Raw genomic sequence first — 13,602 nt, 5'->3', positions numbered from 1 at the left:
ACGGTGTTATAGAATTGGCCTTTTTACAAAACCGTGTATCGCTGGTTATGACCTCGTTTTGACATATTAAGTAGATCAAATGTAATTCACCAAAATGTTTGGATGATATTCGTAAAATAAAATCAAAAAGTGAAATAAAATAAGTTTGTCAGAGATACAATATGGTACAAATGGACAAGGGCGTAACCATGGTTCAGACATTTGGGGGGGGGGGTCCAAATAAATACCCTTCCCCATAATTATTTGTTGTTAGGTGCAGTGCCTACAATTCTATATTTATATTTGAAAATTCTCCCATTTAGAACATTCAAGGACTACATTGACCATTTTAATTCACATCTAAAAGAAATAAAATGAGAACATGCATTTAACGTATATTTTCTGCTCTATATTGGGGGGGGGGGGAGAGATTGGTATTTTCTTAATATTGAGGGGACATGACCCCCCAAGAATGCGTGGTTATGTCCTTGCAACTGCAAGATAACAACCCAGCGGAGGTGGCCGGTTTGAACCACTTGGGGGCAGAGCAGCTCCTCTGAGATTCTGCGTGAGGCTTCTCAGAAGATCCCAGAGGCTGCTGTTCACTTCTCAACGTGTTTTATTTATTTAAGTTTAAGGTGAAATATGACAGCAACATGATGGTCAAACGTTCATTTACTGCAACGAGACATTCACAAAGAGGCAGGCTATAAACCATCAGCGAATCGCATTGGTCTCCCTAAAACCATTGGTACAACAATACATATATTATCATGAGTCAAATATTATGTAGATTGTAGAGTTGTTAGTTGTAGTTATTCAAATGTTAACTTCTGTTTACCAGAAAAGCATTTGAAAAGTCACACAAATGCAGTTTTACTTTAAAAGCCCGACTTCATCATGAGGTTCAATTGTGAATTCATCTTGAAAAAAACGTGAAATACTTCCTGTAGAGAGAGAGAGAGAGAGAGAGAGAGAGAGAGAGAGAGAGAGAGAGAGACAGAGAGAGACAGAGAGAGAGAGAGAGACAGACAGAGAGAGAGAGAGTCAGAGAGAGGTACCAAGTCTTTGTCTTTGCATTTGTTTGTCTTATTGAACAGGCATCTCAAAGTGTTTTCTGTCTGCTGGACACATTTATGAATCCAATCCTCAGAGAAGAAAGCTGTAGAACCCCAGAAGAAGAAGAAGAAGAAGAAGAAGAAGAAGAAGAAGAAGAAGCACAGGTGGTCTTCAGGAAGTGAACAGCATGGGTGCTCAGGCCACGCTCGCCGTCCTCCTTCTGTTCTGCTCCTTAGTTGTGAACTCATCCACAGCTGTGCAGAAGAAAGGTAAATACCAGTAATTTGTTTGGTTGATTACTATTTTTCATCCTATTTAAAAAAATCAGAGCTAAAAAGAAGATAAATATGACATTCAAGAGCAACTTCTCCAACGTAGCCGTGTGTTCTTCTGTATGTTTCCCTGTTCTGTGCACATTCATTCTCATGCTGCTACTTAAATATTCTCATAACTCGTAGTGCTTTTGTGCTTTTTCGTGGACTCTTATTACTTTTATGAGTTTATTGAAGACGTGTGAGGCCCGGGGTTAAAAAAGGATGAGCCTCATCTCTCTGATCATCCTCCTGTCTCCCCAAAAGGGCTGAGGGAGACGGACCCATAATCTAAAGAGCACACACTGAACATCTGTCCTTCTGTTTTCAGGAAACGTAAAATTCGAGCACAAACAATTCATAATGACATGTCCTGAACCAGGGGATTGGTTCAAGAAACAAGCCAAGTTAAAACCTTCAGCAGAAACCAATAACTATACTCAAACGTATAATGGCAAAACCAAAGGCTTGTACCACTGCAAATACAAATCGACAGGCGGCGTAGAAAATAAATATTATTTCTACGTGAAAGGAAAAGGTGAGTAGAAACATAAGAATGATCCTCCGCGTTTAGTCGTCCTCGCTGAGCTTCGTGCTCTCTTCTAATCTCTGGTCTCCATCTTCCAGGGTGCGCAAACTGCCTTGACGTGAAGCCGGAACATTTCGCGGCGGCCATCGTTGTGGACGTGGTGGTGACGGCGTGTGTGATGCTGATGGTCTTCAGGTGCACCAAGAAGAAAAGCTCGGCCTCCTCCAAAGGTGAGGTGCACCCTGCAGACAGAACACGGACACACGGGTGCAGCTCTCGCACTGCACATTTCAATCATTCTCAGCAGGGGTGGAAAGTACTTTTAAAGGTACTATGAGAGTATCAGCTCTGATAAAAAATATGATGTATTGTAAGATCAACCTGCCCGGAACATAAAGTATTTAAAAACATTTCTACATTCCCTGGCTGCGGAATTAAAGCTGCAAAATATGAATAAATGACTCATTTTATATATTTATTTATCGTATTATTCTGAAATGGTTCATTCTGCACCATGATTTGATTTTGCTCTTACGTATGTATTTCAACCAGCGTTTTACTTGTACCAAAGTACTTTTACACAGTGGTATTTACCACATTTACCAAGGAAAAAAATTGAGAAAACTTCTTCATAGACTCATTTTGTAGTAAGTGTGAAACCTTCTCAGTGTGAGCTCCTTTAACTACCATTAAACACGTACCACAAGCGTAAATATTCACGCATATTTCTGTCATTATCTTCCTGCAGCAGCAGCTCGCCCGGGAGGCCGACCTCCGCCTGGCCAGTCCGAATACGAGGTAAGCGCTCCATTCTCACAGGCCTCCACCGTTGCCATGGCTACGGTGAACCCCAAAATGAGGACAGCAGTCACCTCTGATCAACCAATGTGCAAAAACCAAATGAAATGAAAGAAAACTTACTGAAGAAATAGTTGGAGAAGATCAGTATCCCCGATCGAAATAGATTGTTAGCGTAGCTTAGCTTAGCACGATGTTAGCCTAGCTCGACCTACATGCAAGTCCTTGATTTACTGCAGCACAGTGTGTGGGGTTAGAGGGTTTGATTGTGACTGACATTGACGTCTCCTCAGGTCCTGAACCGCCACACTCGCTCCGAGGAATACTCCACCGTGAGCAGGACGGGTTAGAGACGGGTCAGCGGTTCACCGGGGGACCAACACCACCCTTCATGCTCCCGGCATGCTAACCCCCGCCTTTTTGACCATTTTCTCACTTACCCCCTGGTAGGCAGGTTTCTATCTCCGGTATGTTACCGTGGTTACAGAGACGGGAGGCATGTAACCTGTAGTGCTCACGAGTATCTGATGGTCACTCGTTAAAAGTTGCGCAATGCACTGGCCGTGCGTGATTCAAATGTTCAGGGTTTCATTTTTTAAATATTTGAATGAAAATTGGTTGACAAAAAGACAAAGACGCTGCGCACAAGCATCAACAATGCAGCTTTTTTTTTTGCAATTAAATGTTTTTGCAGCAGCGTCATGAAGCCTTCACGTCTCTCCGCATCCTTCGAGCTCGCCTCACGGGAATATGGCGGTTTGGGAACCATCGCTGCTTACAATATTTCAAAAGTGGTCTTTCTACGTGAGCAGCATAAACAAATTGTATTATATAGATGCAAAAAAAAAATGAGAAAGAAGTCAAATTCAAAACTATAAGCGTTGGGCTAAATATCATTAGAGATGAGAAGGAAAAAAACGTGAAATGTACATAAAACAAATCAAAAATCTGCTCTGATGCTGTTTAACGCTGTTAAGTAGAGGGTTTTTAGGAGTGATGTCACAGTTACTGGACTCCATTAAACAGAGGTGTTTCTAATATTCATGTGTGTAAATGTAAAGAACATAACCTGTAAAAATGTCTAACAAATATTCAACTTGTCACCAAAAATGAAGGATCACCAGCTTCATGAAGATAGACTTTATGTAACAGGTGAACCGAATAAAGAGGCCATGGAGTGTGTGTATATAAAGCATTTTTGTAGCGTACTGACCCTTTAATATAAAACATTAAAGACTAATTAATACTGAGATAAACATCTGGTTTTTTTTTTGTTCACACAACCCACATTGAGTCATCTAATGACTTGTCAGACATGTTGTTCACAGTAATCCGCTGCGTTCATCTCGACCCAGGTGTCGCTAATAAACGAAGCGACCGCTGCTCTCTTTCATCTCCTCTGCTCGATGGTTGTGAAACAGATACAAGGACACGCACGCGATTCACCCAGAGGCCCCCCCGAAGCCGCAGGGCACATCCGTAGCCCCCACCCCCGTACCCTCCCCTCTTCAATGCACCGTCTTTAAGCGCTTTCCATTAGTTTGTGTTTGTGCGTTGAAGACAAACACAAGCTAATGGAAAGCGTGTCGTCATGTTTTTGGGCCTTCTGTTTGCTCAACGGCACGGCCCGAAAGGAAGGAGGCGAAAAAAGGGCGCGGGAACAAACGACGCCACGTGCCGCTTCTCCCGTCGTTCGGGGGGGGGGGGAGGGGGGGGGGAAGACTCCCACGCCACTCGGCTGACTCCCATCCAACGTCAGCTGTGTATTTAGTGTGAGAGAGACAGAAAGACACAACCCCCCCCCAATCCGACACACACAAACACACATCCGCTCCACGGCGTCTGTGGTGTGTGTGTGTGTGTGTGTGTGTGTGTGTGTGTGTGTGTGTGTGTGTGTGTGTGCGTGCGTGGGATGATGAGAGTTGTGTTCTCAGCTCTGTTGCTTCATCTTCATTCCTCCACAAGTTGAAAACCTCAGTTTGTATCTTTGTTGCCGCAGCGTTAAGAACACGTTGATCAAAGATTGATTTGAAACGAAGATATTAAATGACATGTTTGGGTGATGTGAGGGGGGTTGGGGGGGGGGGGGTTCTTCCTCTTCGTCTCTGTACCTATTTTAACCTTCTTCGTTTTTTACCTTCCGGGCTGCTCGTTGCCCTTTATGCGATTCTTTCCATCTCTCAACGGGTCTTTTCTTTAAACCCCTGAAGCCTTCTCACCCTGACGAGATGGAAGCCAGCTTCAATGAGTAGAAGCACAAACACTTCATAGTGAGTAACATCTGTGGTGTCAGCTGCACGTTTAGAAAACACAAGCACACAAAACATGGTTCCGACGGTGGCAGCATTTAGAAAAAAAAAACTAAAAAAGCACGTTGCTCAAAAGCCACAATGCAGCGTGCATTGTTTCCAGTGCAGAGTGCTGCACGCGGCTGGCAGGTGGAGGTCTTTCAGCAAACCATAACATGACATTAGTTCCATCTTAAATATACATTTTTGAAGAATAATCAGGGGAAGTACCTCGCAGATGCATTGGGATACAAGAGGGAAGTACAAGTACTTGAGTAACTTCACTGGAGAAAGCTGTCATCATGACACGTTGGTTCCTCAGTTTCTTTTTATTATTTTGCATCGTGATAATTAAACTTCAAAGGAACCTTAATTTGTTCTTACAGCAATGTTCAATTTTATATATATATATTTTCATCTGGGGGTGGTATATATATATTTTTTTCTAAATTAGTTTTATTTTTTTTCCTGGTCATTTTTAGATCAAACATATTTGAACTTTAAAAAAAAAAATTCAAAACACTTTTTTTCAAAAGATTTTTTCACTTTTATTTTCATGAGATTTTTCAACAAAACATATTTTTTTCCAAAATATATTCCCAGTCATAAAAAAAAAATATATTTTCATGACGTTAATTAAAAAAATCTTTTTTAACTTAACATATTTTGACTTTCATTTCAAACCGTTTTTTGTCATGACAAATTTTGACCTTTGACTCCAAAGGAAATGTCATTGTAATCCTTTTTTACTTTTATTTTCATAACATTTTCCAACACAACATACTTGGACTTTTTTTCAAAACATTTAAAAACTTTTTTCCAAAAATAAAAAGCATAGTTTATGAATGAAATCAGTACATTTGACAAGAGTAAAAAACAAACAAATATTCAAACTGAACAGACAGAAGGCAACAAGTTAAGTCCCGCCTTCTTTGACTTGTGAGACCAATATCTTAAACTGATCCAATGATCTCATGCAGAAGCAAATGACACAATGGATGAGCCCCCCCCCCCCCCCCTCCCCAAAACACAGACAATAGACCGAGCCCTCCTGCTGATGTTTGAGGTACACGGATAAAATGGCACGTGTGTTTTCATCTGGCGGTGTGATGCCCTCTTTTCCCCTGCAGCCTGTCATACAGGCCTTTCTGATGAGCTTGCAGCGGCTGAGGGGGGGGGGGGGGTAAAGAGAACAGAGAGAGCAGTTTATTAGTGTGATAAAACCATAAGCCAATTCCAACGCAGAGCTCACCTGGTAGTGATCATCAGTGGGGCTCATGGCGCCGTTTGAAGCAGCAGCGCCGCGGGGAGAAAAGCCGGCGGCGGCGGGGGGGGGGGCCGGGGGGGCCGTGACCCTTGATGCCGTCGCCGGGAATCTGAGACGCCACCAGGTACACGGCCACCCCGATCACCAGCGTCGCCACCACGTTCCCCACGATCATCCCTGCGATGGCGGGCGCATCGGCCTCGATGCAGTTATTGCAGGCTGGACACCAACGCAAGGACACACACACACACACACACACACACACACACACACACACACAACGTGGGGTCACAGGTAAAACCACGCGGATGCAAGAAGTGCAACCATAAAAGCCATGCAGTCCCCGCTGCAGAACTTACTATGAAACTTCACAAAGATCTTCGATCCGTCCTTCCCACACTGGTACTCCCCCGAGCTGGAATCGTCGTAATCCAGTGAATCCAGTGAATCCAGTGAATAGGTGACAGACTCTCCTTTTTCATTTAGTTTCATCAATGTGCTGCCGTTGCTACAACGCAGCTCAATCTCGTACTCGTTGTCGGTCACTTCGAAGTCAGACGCTTCGCGGGGGGGGGGGGGGGAGAAAGAGACACCGTTAATTTGAAGCATGCGTTTCCATAATTTGCACGAGACAAACGTGAGTAAAGTGGTCCGCTCACCTGCTTTGACGCGGTCAGACGCTGTGGGAGACATTTGGAAATAAACATTTAAAAAAAAAAATGAAACAGGATGGACCAAAGGTGCTTTTTGTTCAGCCGGAGGCCGACTGGTGTCAGGGTGGGGGGGGGGGGGTTTGAGGGCCTACCTGACAGCGTCCAGAGGAGCAGAAAGCAGGCGGACAGCGCGGATTCCATGGTGCGTCCGCTCCTCTTTCTCGGTTCTGCCCGTGACACACAGAGAGGTTTCAGGTCACAGACAACAAGAAGGGCGCCATTTTTCTGCTCCAGCGGCCACCATTTTATTCAACTAAAGGCCAGCGACAGCCGAGACGACACGTAGGACGTCGTTTGATGGGAATCCATCGGGCTCATTTTTAATGCACGCTCTGATTTTGAGTCGATTCTTCGTAAATAACTCAACTTAATAAACTATGATTTTTTTTCCCTTCGTCAAAGCGGTGGAGCGACACCATGCGAGTTAACAATTAAATGCTGCAAGTTTAAAACAAGTACTGACCTCAAATGAAATGAAAACTGTCTCTGCTGCCCCAAGATCCCGTCTGTGCCCCGTTGAACTGTCACAGAGAGTGTGTGTGTGTGTGTGTGTGTGTGTGTGTGTGTGTGTGTGTGTGTGCGCGCGGGCGGGAGAGAGATTCTGATTGGTGTATTTTCCGTCTTTGAGCGTCAGTGACTTCCAATAAATGACACTGTTGGAACCAACGGTGTCATTTATTTACCTACGTACATTAATGACTCGTGTTTCCATTAGATGTCACATTGTTGTTATTCTCTCGCTCCACTTCCAGAGGGAAATAATTGTGCTTTTTGCGCCACATTTGAAGCAGCGATGAGCACATCAGCTTATATAGGAAGGTTTTATCACATGATGTATTTTTAGAATGTTCTACATCAATCAGCCAACAGTCTACATACATTAAAGTACCTGCACTTGTTATGGAACATTTTTACAGCTACCTTTGAGTAAATGCTCTGAATATTTATACATTTATATTGTCAGAATACTCTAGTAAACTATTTAGTACACTGACAGCTGCAGTTAATTATAGATCCTTCCTCTTTTTGATCGCTGAACAGGACTTTATATTAAAATCTAAAATGCTGTGTATTTATATCCCACTACATTCAAACAATATGCTCCGAGCCAGAATCCTCTCAGCAGAGAGTAGAAAGAGAGAGAGAAGAGCCAACTCCGCTTCCTGTGTGAAGACAAGCCACAACAACCTGTGACCTACACTAGACACCTGGCACAGACACACAGACACACACACACACACACACACACACACACACACACACACACACACACACACTTAACGTAAAGACGAGCTTTATCCACCTCATGCACCTGCTTTTGTTAGAAGACAAAAAAATAATAATCTGCGTGTCAAATTCTTTTGTCTTCAAGTGCAAACGATGCTTTCTCAAGGAGGCGCATTCGTCTCCAGCACCACGTGCCCTCCCCCCCTCCCTGGCTGGCTGACGGGCCTCCATGTTTTTGCATCCTAGAAAGCACATGAGAGCGCCCCCTGGTGAGCGCCGACGGGAAACCACAGCAGGCCCGACCTTTTAGTTCATTCAATATACCTTTATTAGACGTTCTCTTTTATACACATATGCATATGCATACAAATATACAGTACGGGACTTGTTACATACAAGCGCATACTCCATAAAACATGTACCGCCTCATCTGGATATAATGCGTCAAAATGTAAAACATGAGCATAGCCGTGGAAATAATGTCCAAGAACTTGATCCACAGACAAAAAAAACCCCAAAACGGGCGCTTTTGTTTTGGCGAGCAACGAGCTCAAGTTGGGGGACGACCCGGCGGAGCAGAGCGTGTCGAGGTCGTCCTGGTTTCCGGGGCTGGAAGGTGATTGGCTGACCACCGGCGGGCCCCGTCTCTCGGTTCGGGGGGGGGGGGGGTCGCTTTGCATGCGTGCGGCGTGACTTTTTGTGCGCGTGACTTCGAGGTCAGAGCCAGATCTCCTCACTGCTTGTGCTGCTCACCTTGTAGATGTAGCCCACCATGGGATATCGGGCGAAACCTGGGGGGGGGGGAGCGATCAGAGGGGGCTTAATGGGGGGGCGGGGGGGGGGGGGGTTGTGTCACACACACTCACTCACTCACTGCTGGTCCGTCTGTTTTTGTCTGACCTCTGGCGGCGTAGGCGAGAGAAAGATCTTCGTCCTCCTCGTCCTTCTTCTCGCCCACAAGGATCTGCTGGGCGGCCTCTCGGGCTGCGCGATGCAGGGAAGACAAGAGATGCGAGGATGAGCATCATGGTGAAGTGTTTAACATAAGCACATCCTTCCTGCATTGCATTGTCGTTGAGGGAGGCTTTATAAAAAAAAAAAAAAGGGGTCCCGGCCTCGATTTAAACATTTCAACTGGGCTCGCTTCTTTCTAGAGATTAGGGAATGTCAGGGAAATAATCTGGAGCCAGATGGTTTCTTCTTCTGAGCTGAAGGAATGGGGAGAACATCGGAGAGCTTGCCGGTGTGTGAAGCTCAGACAGCCGGAGTGGTGCCGCACCACGAAAGGTCTGACAAATGGAAAGAAGAGCTTTAAGAAACAGCTCTACCGCGTTCTGGTAATTAAGGGATCTCTACAGCGAGCCTGGCTTTTGGTAGCGACGGCCCTAATACATCCCATATGATGCATTCAAGTCCTGTAGGAAAATCCAGTGTAGGACCTTTAAGTCAAACTGGTTTATTTAGCACATTTTGTACAGATATAGTTCAGTGAGCTATACAAATAACGCGTTTACTTAAGACTTAAGAAAAGCATTATATTCCTGAATTGCTGACGCCACAAACAGTCATCATCTGTATATACGGCACATGCGGATTCTAAAATGCATCTGGGCATGCGCTCCATGGCACCTTTTCTCAGAGTGTTGAGGTCGTTGAGCTGCATGTTTGAAGGCACAGACATGTTCTCCCTGGGGATGTAGGTCTTGTCCACGGTCTCTGTCTTCAGGTTGGCTGAGTCGCTGTTTGGGGAAACACGGAGGAGGGAGACACATCCAACTTGGATCAGACGTATGTGATAAACACGTATTAATACTCATGAGAGCAACAAAACGTCCTCTTAGTGTGGAAACAATTAGACGAGACGTCCTCTATGTCCCAAACCCCCAACAGCTATAATGGAGACTTCCCCCCCAAATATCTGCTTTCTGGTTCTATTAAGTGTTATTACTGTATTTACCTTTTCTTGGTCATCAGAATCTCCACTGGCTCATCTGCAACATAATCACAAAAGAACAGTAAGCCGAACCGGTGTTGTGCGTCGCGGCGTCGCGTCTCCCACGACAAACGCACTCACCAAAGGCCTTGCTCTTGTTTTTCTGCATGAGGCAGAGAACAATCAGACTGAGGATGAGGAGGGCCATGAAGGCCATGGCTCCCCCGGTCACGATCCCCAGCATGGACACCTCCACGCGGGACCGCAGGAACTCTGTGAGAGAGCGAGGCGGGGACAGTATGAGGGTCCGGTCAGCTCGGCGCGAGAGGGGGAACCTTCCCTCCATCACCGACCTGCCAGCGTGAGGTTGCTCTGCACCGTTCCCACGCTGTTGCTGACGTTCAGCGAGATGTTCCCCGACAGGTTGCCCAGCGTGACCTTGAGCGTGTGATTGGTCAGCCAGGGGTGCCGCCGCGAGTCCAGCACCAGCAGGTCGGAGGTGTTGGCCACCAGCCGCCCGGACTGGTCCACGAAGGTGATGGTGGCGGGCGGGTTGGACCTCACCAGGGCGAAGAGGACCAGGGAGAGGCCGGGGTCAGAGGTCTCGCCGTAGTGGCCGTTCAGCCTGAGGATCTCCGGCTGAACTGTGGGAGGAGGGAGAGGGGAGAGGGGGGGGGGGGGGGGTGGAGGGGGGGCGGAGCCACTTCATTCAGGGCATCAACAGAAAAACCAGCTGGCGTGTCGCACGCACTCACACTGGACGTTGAGCGTCACCGTGGCGTTGCGGCGCTCCCCCGTCCTGGGGTCCGACGCCACGCACACCAGCTCCCTGTCCCACCTCCGGGCCCGCAGAGGGAAGGTGCTGTTGGGATTGGCCCGCGGCGGCGCCGGCCTCGAGGCCTCGGGACCTCCCCGCGGCGAGGTCGCCATGGCCTGCCGGCCGCGGTGTGGCGGCGGCGGCTGGTGAGGCGGCTCTCTTTGCCGCTCCCCGTTCAGGTACCAGGTGAGTGAGGGATGGGCGCGGGCGTCCCAGCCGTCTGATTGGCAGTTGAACCAGTGCGTCGCGTTCTCCTGCAGAGTCACAGCGGCTCGGTGCCGTCCGTCAATTTTGGCGGCGGGCTCAACGGCGCCTGCGAGCACGAGACTGGGGTTGATGTGGACGTGACTGCGAGGCGTTTACAAATGGAGACCTCTCAACGTGTAGCTGGGTCATCCCCAGCGTATGAATCCATCAATACGTTTACTGTTCATTTACACGAGATTGACTTCATGAATAAAGCATATTCCTTTTATCAGAAGAGTTACAATACAATACAAACTATCTGAAGCTACTAAGCTAGCCAGTTAGCCACTCTGCTTAGCTAAGCTTAGCTTAGCCCTTAAGCTCACTAATGCACACCTGATGTCTCATTGGCTTATTATTATTATCAAGTTTGTTTAGATGGGGACAGATACAAATAACAGATAAAACTTTAACAGTCATCTGATGTGAGTATCAGTGTTTTTAGCTTAAGCTAATTCACGACACTTGTCCCTAGTAGGGCTTTTTGATGAAAAAAAAAATTACATTTAAATAATTTCTTTTCTTTTTTTTTAAAGATACAATGGGAGAAGATAGATGAGGACTAGAATTATCACAGAGAGGATAGTGTATAGGCTAAATATGCTTAAGCTTCACTAAAAGGGTAAAAACCTTCTAGGCTATTTAACGGTTCCCTTCTTCGCCCCTCGAGACGAACACCGGAGGTCACTTCACTTGGATGAACTCCTTTGATGCTAAAGGTCAAAGCGTTCATCCGAGGCTCACCTGTCCAGGATAAGGCCAGAGTGTGAAGGAACACGACAGCAGAGCCCGAGGCCCACCTCCTCGGGCCCGAGCACTCCATACCGGCCCGAGTGAGCACCGCGCACGCATCTACCTGAAACCACACAAAGGCAATTAGTTGTCCAGAGGAAAAAAATACAACCAGTTCCACACCGGGAGGGAGGGAGGGAGGGAGGGAGGGGGGGGGGGGGGGGGGGACGCAGGCCTGCATGAGCAGAGAGAGCTACCGAAATAGAACTTTCAAATAAAAGCCGTAGTAATAAAAAAAATTTAAAAAAACAGCATCCACGGACCCAGACGCGCCTTCCACCATCTCAATAATCCACCTCCTGCTCACCTCATCACCACGGAGCACCCACAGGCCTGCTTGGATCGTCAGTGACGGTGCATACGCACGTAGAGCGAGTGAATGCAGGGGTTGGGGAGGGATGGATGGAGGGATGGATGGAGGGAGGGATGGAGGGATGCCTGGTGCTTGCTTGCAATCCGGGTCATGTGATACGTTACGAGCGCTCATGGACAAAAAGCCACAGAACTGAGCCACACAACGGACACGCTGACAATTCCGCACATATGTCGCGGCAGAAGGAACGGTCCTGCACACACACACGGGGGGGGGGGGCCTTCACTCAACACTCAGAAACAATGCCCTTTGAAAGGCTGCATGCAGGCATCTCAATGCGGGTAGATGGCCCTCTGCAACACACACACACACGTTACCTCGGCCCTTTGTGCAGATGCTGCGGTGATTCAGGCTGCTGGAGCTCCATGGCGGCGGAGGACAAGGAGGATGGTGGTGACAGCGGAGAGAGGAGAGGCAGCCCTCCCTGACTCGCTTGCTTTCCCATCAGCGTGCACACAAATACACACACAAACCCACACACACACACACAAACCCACACACACGGTATGGCAGCTTCAGTAGCAGCGTTTACTAGCTGGCAGGGGCCGGCTGACGTAGGCAGTCAGGAGGAGAGAGCAGAAAGGGAGGAGGGGGAGAGAGAGAGAGAGAGCAGAGGAGCAGGCAGCTGGGAAGAGGGAGGGAATGATGGCTGAGAGAGAGGGAGAGAGAGAGAGAGAGAGAGAGAGAGAGAGAGAGAGAGAGAGAGAGAGAGAGAGGGGGGGCACAGAGACTTAAGCAGAGCCGATGTTGGAAGAAGAGAAGTGCACAGACATGGAACGTTGATAATCCACTTCACGGAATGGGGTTGTGATGGATGGAGGAGATTAGTCGCATGTCATCCACAGCCGAGCACGTTAGGAGCACGTTAGGAGCGCGCGGTCCGCCCTGCGGAGGAGCCGGGCCGCTTCCCCCCCCCGAGAGCCTCCGCAGTGCAGCAGCCTGCAGAGCTGCAGCCTGCACAGAGGGAGAAGTACGGGGCGCACGTCAGGGAACGCGGTTTTCTCCAGGCTTCCAGGCGCCTGGGAAGTTTGGATGAACAAAGCAATGCATGTAGAAAACAACTTCAGATGCTTTTCAATCTGTGGAAGGAGGTGAATGGAGGGTTAAAATGATTAACTGAAAATGTAACAATACACACAGTTTAGACTTTCTGCATTCGAGTTCAGACCTGTTTGAACTTTTCCATATTCTATCGATTGAAAACCTGACAAGATCAATAAAATCAAGACCTTAAAATGAACTAAATCAGCAGCCGCCCGGCAGGTGCTGA

General features: G+C 47.4%; 3 protein-coding genes across 7 annotated transcripts; 1 reads left to right on the top strand and 2 right to left on the bottom strand.

Moving 5' to 3' along the window:
* The first annotated feature begins 978 nt into the window (after positions 1-978).
* LOC119213908 (T-cell surface glycoprotein CD3 epsilon chain-like) lies at positions 979-3,026 on the top strand. The gene is made up of 5 exons (XM_037465138.2): positions 979-1,307; positions 1,681-1,887; positions 1,977-2,108; positions 2,627-2,676; positions 2,970-3,026. Exons 1-5 carry the CDS (start codon positions 1,226-1,228, stop codon positions 3,024-3,026), a joined length of 528 nt encoding a protein of 175 aa, XP_037321035.2. The 5' UTR covers positions 979-1,225.
* A 2,974-nt stretch (positions 3,027-6,000) lies between these two features.
* On the bottom strand, positions 6,001-7,906 carry LOC119214665 (T-cell surface glycoprotein CD3 delta chain-like). Its single transcript, XM_062561608.1, has 6 exons — positions 7,408-7,906; positions 7,037-7,111; positions 6,891-6,911; positions 6,591-6,791; positions 6,217-6,450; positions 6,001-6,130 (listed from the first exon to the last, which is right to left on the bottom strand). Exons 2-5 carry the CDS (start codon positions 7,083-7,085, stop codon positions 6,230-6,232), a joined length of 492 nt encoding a protein of 163 aa, XP_062417592.1. The 5' UTR covers positions 7,086-7,111; positions 7,408-7,906; the 3' UTR covers positions 6,001-6,130; positions 6,217-6,229.
* A 538-nt stretch (positions 7,907-8,444) lies between these two features.
* LOC119222552 (transmembrane protein 25) lies at positions 8,445-12,815 on the bottom strand. Of its 5 annotated transcripts, none has more exons than XM_037479301.2 (9): positions 12,267-12,304; positions 11,912-12,023; positions 10,860-11,234; positions 10,458-10,748; positions 10,246-10,377; positions 10,129-10,162; positions 9,801-9,910; positions 9,072-9,155; positions 8,445-8,962 (listed from the first exon to the last, which is right to left on the bottom strand). In XM_037479301.2, the coding sequence occupies exons 2-9, from the start codon at positions 11,988-11,990 to the stop codon at positions 8,889-8,891; spliced, it is 1,179 nt and encodes a 392-aa protein (XP_037335198.2). In that variant the 5' UTR covers positions 11,991-12,023; positions 12,267-12,304; the 3' UTR covers positions 8,445-8,888. The 5 variants fall into 5 exon arrangements, with proteins under 5 accessions (XP_037335198.2, XP_062417025.1, XP_062417023.1 ...); XM_062561041.1 differs by lacking the exon at positions 12,267-12,304 and adding an exon at positions 12,650-12,671 and having other exon boundaries at positions 8,446-8,962; XM_062561039.1 differs by having other exon boundaries at positions 8,446-8,962; positions 10,860-11,175; positions 12,267-12,303.
* Between the last annotated feature and the right edge of the window lie 787 nt (positions 12,816-13,602).

The sequence above is a fragment of the Pungitius pungitius genome, chromosome 3 (assembly GCF_949316345.1).
Source record: "Pungitius pungitius chromosome 3, fPunPun2.1, whole genome shotgun sequence".
NCBI classification, from domain to species: domain Eukaryota; kingdom Metazoa; phylum Chordata; class Actinopteri; order Perciformes; family Gasterosteidae; genus Pungitius; species Pungitius pungitius.
The sequence above is the reverse complement of the archived record's forward strand: the minus strand, read 5'-3'. Positions and strand labels throughout refer to the sequence as shown.